The sequence below is a fragment of the Biomphalaria glabrata genome, chromosome 3 (genome assembly GCF_947242115.1).
Source record: "Biomphalaria glabrata chromosome 3, xgBioGlab47.1, whole genome shotgun sequence".
NCBI lineage: Eukaryota > Metazoa > Mollusca > Gastropoda > Planorbidae > Biomphalaria > Biomphalaria glabrata.
In genome coordinates this window covers 8,230,755-8,244,932 of record NC_074713.1, presented here as the reverse complement: position 1 = coordinate 8,244,932, position 14,178 = coordinate 8,230,755, and the positions used below count along the sequence as shown (strand labels likewise).

The 14,178-nt window shown below is 33.3% G+C and overlaps 1 protein-coding gene across 1 annotated transcript; it reads left to right on the top strand.

Annotated features, from left to right (window-relative positions):
• The first annotated feature begins 495 nt into the window (after positions 1 to 495).
• LOC106079203 (sphingolipid delta(4)-desaturase DES1-like) lies at positions 496 to 9,113 on the top strand. Its single transcript, XM_056023179.1, has 3 exons — positions 496 to 698; positions 1,500 to 2,242; positions 3,612 to 9,113. Exons 1-3 carry the CDS (start codon positions 617 to 619, stop codon positions 3,849 to 3,851), a joined length of 1,065 nt encoding a protein of 354 aa, XP_055879154.1. The 5' UTR covers positions 496 to 616; the 3' UTR covers positions 3,852 to 9,113.
• The last annotated feature ends 5,065 nt before the right edge of the window (positions 9,114 to 14,178 follow it).

Genomic DNA, 14,178 nt, shown 5'->3' with positions numbered 1-14,178 from the left:
ATTTAAACGACAGTCAAGCGCGCAGCCAGTCATCCGTAGTGTGAATACTACCGGTACTCTTGTTTTCTCGTGGACTATCCGCAGAAATAAGAGATCGAGTGATCTATCCTTTACTTCTCGTTCAAACTGTTGAGGGAAGAAGAGAATTATATATAGAATAGATATGATAAGATATAACTGCAAATATTTCCAACGTTTCTGGGCCTAGGTAACTCAAATATAGAACTAGATCTAGATTGAAAACCGAAAAGTAGAAACTGATTTTTTAAAAATTAAAGTTAATCTCTCTGAGTTTGTAGGGGAAAAAAGTCGTCAAAGTAAATCTCGCTCTGTTTGTAAAAGAAATCACTAACGTAAATCTCAGTAAAAAAAAAAATCAAGTCAATTTCTAAGCAGTCTTTTCTGGCCATATAACTAGTGTTATTAGCGGGGATTTCCGTAGGGGTCAAAGTGCCTGGGACATGCATATTCATGTAACCTTTGTCGTCATAATACATCTAGTCTAGTAGGCTACTCTAAGAGGAAGTCGAGTGATTCAGTCGGGGTGCATCACGTTGATAGAGTATGGTCATGGTTATTGTACTGTCGGCAGTCCTAGATCTATAAAGAACAAAAAATGGGTGCAAAAGTCTCAAGAACTGACTTTGAATGGAAATTTACCGAAGAACCTCATGCTTCAAGAAGAAAAGAGATTCTAGGTAACTAGATGATGTAATTGTAGATCTATATAAATATAATAATATAAATATAGTTTAGTTTAATATAATTAGTTATAATATTATAAATTATTTTTCTAATATTTAATTTAATTAATAAATTTAATAATAATTATATTAATTATAGTTTATTTATAGTTATAGATTATTATACTAATTAATAAACTAAAGTAGATCTAGGTCCTAGATTCTAATTTCTATTTTAACTTTTTATAAAATATAGATCTAGAATCTAGGTCTATTATCTCTAAATCTAAACTAACCTAAATAGTAAATCATTAGAGTTGACTGATTAAGACTAAGAGTACTAAGACTATTATTCTAGTCACTAGATTCTAGATACAGTCTGAGTATAATTACATTACTATTACATTAATCTAGATCCAGTTCAATTGATCTAGATTCTACCTCTCTGAAGTCTCTGATGTGATAGATTATAGTTATAGTATTAGATCTATATTAGTATTAGTATATAGATCTATTCTATATTAGTATATAGATAGATCTCATTAATTGGATCACAGTCCCAACAAGTCTAATTAACCTGATTGTTCTGTATTTCCTACTTAACCTTAAAATGTAGATGTAGGGAATTCTAAAGAATGGCTTTTGAGTCCATTTGAGAATGTTAGAGTTACCATTAACATACCATATACATACATATTGTATATATATACATAATATTTTGCACTGATTGATTCTTTTATATCACATATCATGCATTTTTAGATCTACTTTAGTATTCAATTCAGTGATTAAGTTCATGTTATTGTTTTTTTTCAGCCAAGTATCCTGAAATGAAGAAATTGATGAAAGTGGATACAAAATTCAAGTATATTGTGACTCTTATGGTCATCTTCCAACTGATTGTTTGCTATGCCATTAATGACCAATCATGGTCCACAATACTTTTTTTCGCCTATGTTTTTGGTGGAACTGTTAATCACTCTCTTACTCTGGCTATTCATGAAATTTCACACAACCTTGCCTTTGGTCACGCTTATCCACTGCGGAATAGAATTTTTGGCTTCTTCGCCAATCTTCCAATAGCTGTACCCATGTCCATTTCATTTAAGAAATATCATTTGGATCACCATCGTTATCAAGGAGATGAACTAATGGATGTAGACATTCCTTCGGCATTTGAGACTAAATTTTTTACCAGGACATTGCATAAATTTTTTTGGGTGATTTTACAGCCTTGGTTTTACTCCATTCGTCCTTTTTTTGTGAATCCAAAGCCGATGTGCTTGCTGGAGATAACAAATATTATCCTTCAGTTTTCATTTGATTACCTTCTATATCATTATGTTGGCTTTAAAGCTTTGGCATATCTAGTTGTTGGAAGTTTCATGGCCACTGGGCTTCATCCTTTAGCAGGACACTTCATTTCAGAACATTACATGTTTGTTAAGGGTTATGAAACATATTCTTATTATGGACCTCTGAACTGGCTGACATGGAATGTAGGATATCATAACGAGCACCATGATTTTCCAAACATCCCTGGCTCTCGACTCCCAGAGGTAAGAGTTTCCTATTTGATAGCCTTGTAATAAAAAAAGGCTGGACAGATTTTCATAACATTTAGGCTTCTATTGAAATGTGTGGGCCAGCAGAACATTTCTTTAAGTCCTGAAAATGATTTCTTCTTTATGTCTTCCATTTAGTATTTACAGTGCATTATATTTGAAAGTCTTAAAACTAAAAGATACCTTTTTAAAATTCATCCATCAAAGTATAAATTAATGAAATGATCAAGAAAGTAATCAGTTGTAAAAATGGCAGTTTTGTAGTTTAAGAAAATTTTTAAATAGCCCTGAGCCCTTCCGGTACCTTTTCAATATAATCTTCTTCAGGAGGCAACTTTTAGTAGTCAGGACTACTAGATAAAATAGATATATGTTATATACCTTAAAGATTTATAAACATCATGATATACCTATATATGCATAATAAATGATAATTTAATTTGAATTTGGGTAGGCATGGTAAGGGGAAAAAAGGCAGATTTAAAAAAAGAAATTGACATGAACTTTCACAGCTCATCACTAAACCCTTTCAATACCCATTTCCTTTAACTCTAAGCCCCTCATTTGAGTTCCCTTTTACTACATTCTCTGCAACGTTGGAGTATCATTTACAAACAGATTAGCAGGACCGGCCTGAAGTAATTGGAGACCCTTGGCCAAGTGATTACTATGGCCCCAAATGAAATAGAAAAACAAAAAGTTAAGACTGAAAAATATGCAATGAATCAAAAATCTTCCTTTATCTATATATCTAAATGAAAAAAAAAAGTTAAATTCATTATAGGCATAATAGTGCCAATAGCACAAACAGACGTTTCATGATCACCGAAAGGTAGAAACGATGATCTTATAACATATGTAGTATAATAGAGTTCTGAACATTCGTGAATAATAATAATATGATATAACCTTGAATAACAGTAGACTGAGAGGCTAGTAGATATAGAGCCATAGAGATCTGTTATGTTTGAGATTTGATCCATGTTTTGCAATTTGTTCTCTAAAAAAATCTTTTAATCCCTATTGGAGGCCCTAGGCAGCTGCTTAGTTTGACTAGATGTCCAAAGCTTGCCCTGACATTAGTACTATATAGATAATGTACAGAATCTTCTAATTCATTTTTTAAAGTGAAGTGCTTTTTTATTTCTTTTTTTTTTTAAACTTTATTAATGTTCCTTTTCGTGTAACTCATTCTTTTCTTAGTTTCATTCAACCAGTTTTTTTGTTTTTTTTACCTTAAATCAAGACTCTCAGTGATTCCTGAAGTAGAGAAATTTTTAAAAAATTAAATATTTGTGTGTATAATATATATATATATATACTCTTTTATCTTTCTTTAATGCTTTTTTTTTTTTTCTCAAAGGTACGTAAGATTGCACCTGAATACTACAACAACTTACCTTGCCACCATTCATGGATTAAGGTAATTTGGGATTTCATATTTGACCCTGAAATAGGCCCATACTCCAGAGTCAAAAGACCATCAAATAGACAAGAGCAGAAAGTGAATGGTGCAGTTGAAAAAATGAATGGCTCAGAAATGACCAATGGAAAGCATCCCAGAAATGGGACTTCAGTGAATAAATGTGATGCTTCATCATAGTGTTGATTCAGTTTTTTTGTTCATTAAATATTGGAACAAAACATAGAAGAAATATAATATAAATTTCATCAAGCTTATTGGAAAGTTCTTTTGTATTTATATGTATAATTTTTTTTTACACTTATTTTGTAAACAGTATGGCACTTACTTGATCCTTTATTTAAAATTAGTGAAGTTTGATGTGATCATATCCCACTTAATTTGAAAATACATTGATTTGTTAAAGTGAGACACATCAGAATAATGCTTTTCAGCAATTAATCAGCTTAAGCTCATTTTACAAAAAGGCACTATATATACAAAGAGGTGCATAATTTTGAATTTAATTGCTATTAATAAGACTTTTCATCCAAACATTTTATTAAAATTATTATCCAATCAATGAGTTGGGTGGTTAATCAATTTGTTTTTTTTTCCCTGCTTCATTTTGTTCTCTTTATGAGAAAATTGTAAAATCTTCCTCGTGACTCAAAGCTAAATGTAAATTCATTATATTGTATATTGTAAATTCATTCATAATTTCTCACATTTTGCTCTTGCAATAAAAATTGCTGCCATACTGCCTGAAGTCCAATTTAGACAAAATTACTTCTCTCAAAAGTGTTAACAACAATAGTATTGCTTGCAATAGTTTCAATCTTCGTTCAGTAACTTTTGTTTTTTACAGCAGAGTGAATTTTTATTGCTTCAAGAATGTGTCTGAAATACCGGCTTTTTTGTGTGTTTATTATGAATTCACTGTTCACTGGCATTGACTACATTTAAACATCATATGTAACTTGAATAAGCAAATGGTGGTCTGAATTATGAACAAAATTAAATGTATATGTATAACATTACATTTTGGTGTTCTATGTTGAGTAAAAAAAATGACTTATCAATTATAGCTTCAAAAGCTGTGCAATGGTTTCAGGGTATTTGCTTTTAAATAAAAACAAAAGACCAAATGGCATATTGCAACCCGTATGTTTACATAAATCTTTTTTGTCGTTGTACATTTGCTTAGAGCTTCTAGATTATCTTTAAAAATAAATTGGCCACAGAAGAATATCCCATATATTGGTCCGGTCACAGAAAGATGACTAAAAAGCTTTCTTAAACTTGACCGTTTAGTTGCTCTTCCATTTTTTAAACTTCTTATTGTTTTTGTTCCCTTTTTTTTTTTCTTTGCATTATTTAAATATTTGAAGTTCATTATTTTCATATGTATCTCTTTTTTTTTTCATGAAGACATGCTTAAAAATTCTAATACCTTATTATACTAATAAATTTTTTTTTTAAGTTATTTTCTAAAAATGTGTTCTCACTAAAGTTTCTTTAGAATTATTATTGAGTTATTTTGCTTTAAATTTTGTATGACAATTAAAGTTGTTTTTCTTTTAAAACTAAACGTTTATCTAAGACTGTTTCAATGAAGTTATTTAGATATATGTTCATAGATAATTATGAAGTTTAAGTTGTACCTTATAGACTTGTAATGTCAGAGTACAACTTAATGACATGAGCTTGCGCTTGTTGCATGTCATTTAGAAAACCCTCGGAAAAAAAGTCTTCCTTGTGATGAAGCTCAAACATTCTCTTGCCAACTTTTTTTGTTTGATGTTAAACCTTAAAAATGTTTTTTTACTTTCAAATTTCCAAATGTCATTGCTGTTTAGTTGTGATAATTTTTAACTCTTTGTACTTAAATGCTTTGATGCATACTTACCAAAATCTGTAGGTCTTTTCTGATATCTTTTAGTATAAAGTTAATGCTTTGATGCATGCTTACTAAAAATCTGTAGGTCTTTTCTGATATATTTTAGTATAAATTTAAATGCTGACACATTTTTAAGTTGGTCTTTAATTTTCACTGTTTGAAATTAATTCTAATTTTATTTTGAAAATTTTCCTTCACATTTAGAAAGTTTAATTATAGCCTAAATCGATCTGCTGTGGTGGTTAAATTGTACAGCTTTATATCGATTATTTGAATGTGAATATATTTGTATTGAAACACCCCAGTTTACACTTGTCATTTCATAGCTGTATTTATCTTTTTGAATAAGGTGGATTGGACTAATTAATTTAAAAAAAACTTTAAATAGAATATGAATATTATGCACTTTGATTTGATTTGCTAAGGGTTTTTAATATCAATTTGAAAACATTGATCACGCAGTTTAAGTTTGAGACTCTGTCAAACTGAATAGAAACCTTTTTGATAGTTATAGAGGAAATAACATGTTTTTGTAATTAATCCTCAAGTCTCTCTTATTATTTAAAATAACATAATAGTCAACTATAGGGCCATTAATTATATTGTCCTACACATAAGTCATTTAAAAATTACAAACCTTATTGGTTGTTAACTATACCAGTATTTTATGCCTACAGTACATTGTGGCTATTTATTGTATAACATCTTGCGTGCTTTTGGTGATTTATTTATTTCAGTGATGATACTGTAAGCTGAGTCATTTCATTATCAAGTATTTTTATTTGTTATATATTTAACTGAAGACATTTTTTTTTTCACATCAGTTGCTTACACATATTTTTAATCATTATTAAAACATGTATTCTTAAACATCTGTGATGAAGAAACTGTTTTCTCTTGACCACTAATTTTTGTTCTGTTTTAGTAACTTACTTTTAAAATCTGTTTTATTGTGTAATTTTTAATTTAACAGTTAATTTCGCTATATTCAATCATTTAATATTAAGCTGTGGCAATGTGTGCATTAGTTGAGTGTTATTCTGAATTCTCCAACTTCGACATTAAGATTAACATTTAGTAGAATGCTCAAATATTTATATGATTCAGTTCGATCCAGTCACAGAAATGATATAGTCTAATAGTTTTTACTATTTTTATTGTAATAAGCTTGTATCACTAATTTTGCAAAGAACTTTTCTAACATTTTAAACAAACCTAAAATAATATTGATAATAATATTTATAAATCAATCAAGAGCTACTGCTATTTATGTTTTTCTTTACAATTTATTTGCCTACTGTTTTGTTTTCAAGCCTGATAATTGTGTTACCTGCTGTGCATGCTTGCAAAGTAACCTAGGTTGTCATCCATTGATGCAATCTGTTCTTCCTCAACTAGTCAGCTATATATTTTTTTTTTTTTGTTTCTATTCATTTGATACCATTGTTAAAATGTAGCCTATTACAACATTGCTGGAGAGAACATGGCACACTTATTTATTAGGTTAACAGTGTTGTGACATAGGATTCATATTATAACTGTGGATGATCCCTATAAAACCACTGAAAATGGATCAGTTTGATAATCCTGATAACATTGCTGATACATTTTGTTAACACCTGTTAAAGTACCAACAATCTGCTAGTCCTTATTTATGGAATGCAAACATAAAAGGGTAATTTACTTTGTATAAGATTTGCAGTATTCATCAACTTAATTCCTTTGGTTTGTACTTAATAGTTTTTCTTTTTTTCTCTTTCTTTCTGGTTTGTGTTTTTTTTTTTTTTCAACAACTCCATTTGTGCAGTTGTATTTGTTTAATACACTAACTTTTTAATAACTTCATTATATAATGCTATTCAAAGCATTCTTTACTTAACAACTTGAATGTGTTACGTTTTATAATCCACAAATACTCATGAACATTAATGGTATTTTAATCAAATCATTGTTAAAAGCTGTTCTTTATTGTATAAGTTTTGTGTTAATCAAGTTTTTTTTTAATGTTTCTAATAGTGTAGTGTTAACTAATATAGAGTGACTTAGTTGCACTGGATGATTTTACTTAGTGTTACAAAGCACTCTTAAAATACATGGAAATGTGAAAATATGTAAATTAATCAAAATAGAAGAATTAGGGGTTTATAACTTATTGATTAGATTGGTTAGAACATTTGCTGTATTAGATGATAAGGCAAGCATTAGTCGACTTGAGTTTTAAAACAATTATTTTTAACGTTTTGAATTAATTGTTTTTAATATTTTTATTAAATTTTAGAACCAAACATATTTAAAGATTAGTGATTTTTTGTGATACTTATATAACTAATTAGTTATTATTTACTAATATATATATAGATAGATTTAGGGATGGATTTAGTTATACCAGTAAAAGGATGTGGGTTTAAATTGTATTGAATGTTGGGTTGGGAATCAATCTGCTCATTTTATTATTACTATTATATTTTAAATCTTAATGGTTCACAAATTCTTAGCTGTTAGTTGACAGCATCTTGTATTATTGTTTGTTATTATTATTTCCTTGTGAGCTTTAAACTGTCTAGCCGAGAGCAACAGCACAAACTATTGTCTCTGATATTTATACCACTAGACATGTATTGAAAGTCTTTGTCTCATTGCATAGTTTTATTGCCTGGTCTCTATAACTACAAATGGTTTGATGGTTATATTAGTCAAGATTTTTTTTTTTAATTTAGCTTTCACTGTATATTATCAAATCCTGTTTGTCTTGTAGACTGTATACATTTGGATTATGGCCTCAATATAGCTGTTTCATATATGTATATATTTTGAATGTTTTAATCTGTGTATTTTGGATGACTCATTTGTAATTTTTTTTTTTTAATTTTAATCAAGCAAGGAAAGTTCTGAACATTATGTAAAGTAATTAACAAAAAAAAAATACATTCTACAGAAAAAGCAGTTCCATTACTTTTAAGTTTTTGTTGTTAATTTATTTAGCAGATTGAAACTTCACAGTTGGCCTTTTTAGTTGAGTCATAAATATAAAAATACTTACTTAATGTTAACAAGGGTGTCATGTGGCCAGCACCACGACCAACCGCCTTTACTTTTCCCCAACTAATGTCAGGTACCCATTTGAGCTGGGTGGACTCAGAGGCGTCCAAAGATCCAGAAATAAAAAATCCCAGGATTTGAACTCAGGACCCCCGGTTCGGAAGTATTGGTAGGGCCTATAATTTAAGGAAAATTGATTTGTTAATTGATCTACCTTTAGACTTATGAGAGTTTTAGGCTAACACAATGCAAGAAGCTCTCAACTTGTATAGCTCATGCATCTTCTGTAGAATGTATGTTGTGTAAATTACTTAGGTCATGCGAGGCAAGAAATAGCTCAGGTGTATCGTGTCTCTGTTTGAATTGACTGGCATTGGCATCTTGTTAAGTCCTGTGTATGTTAATTATAGCAAGTGTAAAGACAACAAAAAATCCGCATGTTGTCATTTGTACATGAGATGTTGGTGTCTTTGTCAAATCAAGTTATTTGCATGAATTGATTTAAAATACAAATTAAGAAACAAGAGGTGTTTTTGTTTGTTTTTTATACATTAGAGTAACGAAGAGGAGTTGGCAAGAAATTCTATTTTTCATGTTCGCCATATACCGGTACTTTAAATTCTGTATGCACATACATATCAACCCATGAAAATGACTGAATGGAATGTTGCATATAAAGTGGCTCAAGTTGGAATCCCTTCTGAGGCCGCACAGAAAACTTATGCTGCCTAGTCGTGCGGTAGGTATGCGCGCTAGGCTGTCGTTCGGATTTATCCCGGGTTCATATCCTGCCCGCTCCCATCCTCCGAGAGACTTGCACTGGGAAGTAAATTATCTTCAACTCTGCCGGAACATCCGAAGCGTGGTCGAGAGGCTAAGTACGCTTAAACTTGGCTATATATGAAGGGGGCTCGAGGTTCGACACCCGACTCGAGCAGAGTTGTGTTTAATAAGTGCCTAAAGGCAGCACTGACAAACCTTCTTCCAGATACCCCCCTCCCAACTGGTCCACAAATGAGATAGGACCATAGCGCTCTGAGCATGCTTTAAGCATGAAAGTAGCGCTATATAAAAGCTATAATTATTATAACATGTCAAACATATTACAAACATTTATATACCCCAGTCCAACTGGGTCTACTAAAGAGAGGCTTATTGCAAGTAGCGCTATACAGAAGTGATTAAGCGAATTTGTACTTTGGTCACCGTCAGCACATCGTGCAAATATTCGTGGCCCTGATATGACACTCACACGGGGCCCCGCGCACCGCCTCTAAGTAAGCGCACCGCAGTTTGAGAACCATTGCTTCAGAGTAAACAATGAATGCGACAATGGTTGAACATAAAGTAGGAGAAGCATCTGCTGTTAGTCGCATCCATTAACTGCCATTGTCCCTTGAAACGAACAACACAGATGGCAAACAACGCTAATGAAGTTTAGCCAAACCTAGCAAGATTAACATTGAGTAACTAGTGCGTTAGACTCGTTGTCATTGTTAAGTCAACAAAGCAAAGCACGCTCATTTTTAGTAAATACCCGGGTACCACCAACCCCCCCTTTTTTTTTGTCTTACTCGCATATAACCCGCGGATTATGTAATTTCCCCGATGCGGCTGTGCGGGGTATACAAAATGTGTTTTACTCATAAACAAAATATAGCAGAAACTATGGATCCTACCTCCTATAGTTAGATATGTGGTTGTGAAATGTACATCGGAAAGCTTTATGAGCATCTCCTTATAAACAAGTATAACCCTCAAGAAAACAAATAGTACCGATGATAGTACTTTATGTACCGATAGTTTGCAGCAAGTCACGCTTTGTACATGCGGGGTATATACGGGTGCGGGTTGTACGATTTTGTTTTTACTTATTTTGTAATATGTGTGTGTGGGGTATATGCACGAATATACGTTAGTTCCGCGTTTCTAAACCAAAACGACGACCCGAGGGCCATAGCTATTCCATGACGATTTGCTATCAGCCCCAAAAGAAACTTATCAGTCAAGGGCCGGATTTAAAGAAGGGCAGTTAGGGCTACTGCCCAGGGGGATCTCCACAGGAGAGGATCCCCCACAATAGAGATGAAACAAAATATCCGAACTTCGACAGGTCTGATACTTTTACGTTTGTTTGTTTCATATTTATGTTTCGCATTTTTTTAAACCGACAATTAATACTTGAAATCTTGCGGTTGGCAACCGTGGTTAATGAAGAGTCTGGGAGTAGCTAAGTCGTAATAAATAGACGCAGCTCCGTAGTTACGGCAGTGCGTCATCCCAGAGCCTTGCCCTTTTACTTCACTATGCATGTTTAATTATTTTTTAAAGAAGGAAAATGAGATTAGGTAGGCCTACATGTACAAGAAATCTCTTTCTTCTAAAACATGGCATGTTTTATAAGTAGGTCTACCTGCCTTTTCATTTCCCATGATGCCAATGTGTCCAGGGATCCACTGTAGTGTGATATTGATATTTAATTTTGATATCATCTGATGGATTATCACAATTAGTGTTGTCAACTCTCTTGGGCTGTTTGAGGTGCTGCTGTTAAGTGCTTGCAGAGTAGATTGGGAGTCTGTAAAGACAACAATATCTGATGGTGGTTGCACTCCTTCATATAATTTGTTTTCCACTGTCTGAAGTGCTATGGTAATTGCCTCAATTTCGGCTTGGAAGTTTGAGCAGTAATCGCCACAGGGTGCGCTTATCTCAAAGTGGGCCTATTATTATTCATAAGTGTGATTTATTTTTAGGGAAGGAGCCTCCACAATATCCTGCCCCGGCGCCTCCGCTTACTTAAATTCAGCCCTGCTTCTGACCGACACGTTCTGACCCACTGCACTCTGCTCCATTAGACATTTTGGAGGTGGTGCGGACCGTGACAGGTGTCTTTAATTTTTTTGATGACCCCCACCCCAGGTAGATAAAGTGTGGGTATCACTTCTTTTTTGAAGTAACGTCTGTATTATACAAGAGAAGAGAATTAAACTAATCCATTTATTTCGTCGTGTAAACAGTCAGCCATTTCTACCGCCAACATGGCCGATTTCTAATTATAAAAAAAAAAAAAAAGTGGATTGGTTGCTATCCAACACTGTCAATTGCAGTTACGGTGAAACTGTTATCGTATCCATCCTTCAGTTCCGGAAGATAAAAATAGGGACAAGTAAGATCTGCCATTGTGGAGCATCGCCAGAGAATGCCGATCAAAGCTGCTTACTCTATTGAGAGGCCCGAACAAGACACTGGCCTCAACACCCCACAAAGGAACAAGAGAGCTGCCAGATCTGGAAACCGCGAAGTTCATCACAAATATAGGACTACTCCTCTGAACACTCAACATTGAAGAAGATAGTGTGCAAGGAAATGTGTTCAGCTGTTAGAGTTGACTGCTTCTATTCACACATTAGTCGTAAATATTTACGTCACCTCATGTACAATGTATCTTTTATTCAACACAAACATGTGTAAGCCTTTGATGCTGTTTTTGGATGTGGAGTCGGGAGCGGTCGCACTCTTGTGTGAAAAAAGAAAAAAAAAGAAAAATTATATAACTGGTGTGAATAATTGGTTATAAATTTAAACTAGGCTTATCTTACAATATATTTGCTGCTTTTTTTGCTATGTTTTTAAACTTAATCTGGTGTTGTGTACATCTCTCCTAGAAACTAAAATATAGTCTGAACTGGTCTTTAACAGGTAAAGGTTTCGTTTCGAAAATAAAAAAGAGGGAGGGGGGAGGAAATGTTTTAGCGAGTCCCTTTTCAACCCAGAACTAAAAAAAAATGTAATGATTTTGTTGAAGTTCAGAGTGTTCCTAAAGGAAAAAAAAAACAAAAAACAAAGAGTGTGTGGGACTTTGCCCTTCTGATTGTTAGTACCGGAGTGTATAACACAACTAGGTGTTAAGGTTATAAGATGGCTGCCTGGTCGTGCGGTTTGCGCGCTGGACTGTCGTTCAGATTTATCGATGGTCCAGAGTTCAAACCCTGCCCGCTCCCATCCCCCGTCGTCCTGCGGGAGGTTTGGACTAGGAAGTAATTATCTTCAACTCTGAAGGAACATCCGAAACATGTAAAACATTTTACAAACAAACATAAGATTGTTTATAATTTGTCAGCTATTCGTTATTCACAGTCTAACTCACGGAATTAAAGTTTTAAATGCTAATTATTCTATATTAGTTTGCATATGAAACATTTAGGAATATTTGAGGATAACCTTTTATCATTGCAATGCTTACTCTTATCAGATTGATAAAACTGTCTCACTATTAAAAGGTACTAATAATTTGAAAAAACAAATCTAAACATTTTTTTTGTTTTGTTTTTTATCGTTCTATACAGACATAAAACTGCAGCCTGAGTCAGCCTGACCTATGGCTATGCGCTCTCATTGCAATAGTCTTGAATTCTGCATGGGGATTTTGGATTGGGAAGTAGTGTCTTTATTTCTTTAACATGTTTTTACCTTTTACCTATCCTTTAGTCTGCTGGACCGTTAGGGCACCACGCAAGATTCGCCGACCGTCCTTCTACATTCCTCTCTGTTCTTAGCCTTAGTTAAAACCTCATTCAATGGCATGCCCGTCCATTCTTTTAAGTTGTCCTCCCACCAGGGGCGTAACTAGGGATTTGGGGGCCCGGGGGGATTGACCTCTTTGGGGGCCCCTTACATTTTGACATTCGACATATGACATGGGATAATGTACGCAAAAATATATACGCCCCAAATCCAATTGGTTCAGTATATCAGTAAACTTAACAAAAAGTAATCAAGACTCTTTTAATGAATAATACCTTTATTTATTAGTTAAATAATGCACAAGTGACAAATCTAAATTGATATCGCTTCACGTCGTGCATTCTGTGCAGCAAAGACATCTATAACATCAACTACATCAATACTTTCTAGTATTTGTGACTTCACTGATATTAAAGCCATGATAAGCCTTTCTTGTGTCATTGTGCTCCTGAGATAGTTTTTGATGAACTTGAGCTTTGAGAATGATCTCTCACATGACGTAATGGAAGTGGCCTGAGTTAGCAGTATTCGGAGGAGGTTGCAAAGTTTGAGCACACGTAATTACCATATGAAGCCTGTTTCCTCAATATGTCTATTGGTGATTGTATTACTGGTTTGTTGATGAAAAATGCTCGAGCATCAATGACATTATTGAAAAAGGGATTTGGCATTTATTTCATCATACAAACAGGAAACGTAGCACAGTTTGTCATAAGCGCGTCTTCATCTAACAGGTGTCTTGGTTCAAGAAGAAACCCAAAGGTATCCATTTTCTTTCCAACCTTTGAAATCTGCTCTTCATCTCCATATGAAATCTGTCCAGCACTTCTGTCGCAACACGTTTGAATTGCAGTTCTATTGACAGTCCTACATTATAACTCAACTTCCCATCAAGTCTTTTCTTTCTTCTGGTTGTTTTGATTACAGGTAATCCATAGTATTCACTACCTTCTTTTGCTTTTTCAATGGATTGGTTTTTTGTCAGTTTCTCATCATTTTGCAGAAAGCATGAAAGGGTACTAATTTCTTTAGCAGCTTCCCGTATATGCAGTCCAGACTTTT

Bases quoted from the DNA above. Each gene is read 5' to 3' on its own strand.
- LOC106079203 (XM_056023179.1), top strand. From the start codon at position 617: ATGGGTGCAAAAGTCTCAAGAACTGACTTTGAATGGAAATTTACCGAA. The intron at 699-1,499 runs GTAACTAGATGA...GTTTTTTTTCAG, and splicing joins AAGAAGAAAAGAGATTCTAG to CCAAGTATCCTGAAATGAAG. The intron at 2,243-3,611 runs GTAAGAGTTTCC...TTTTTCTCAAAG, and splicing joins CTGGCTCTCGACTCCCAGAG to GTACGTAAGATTGCACCTGA.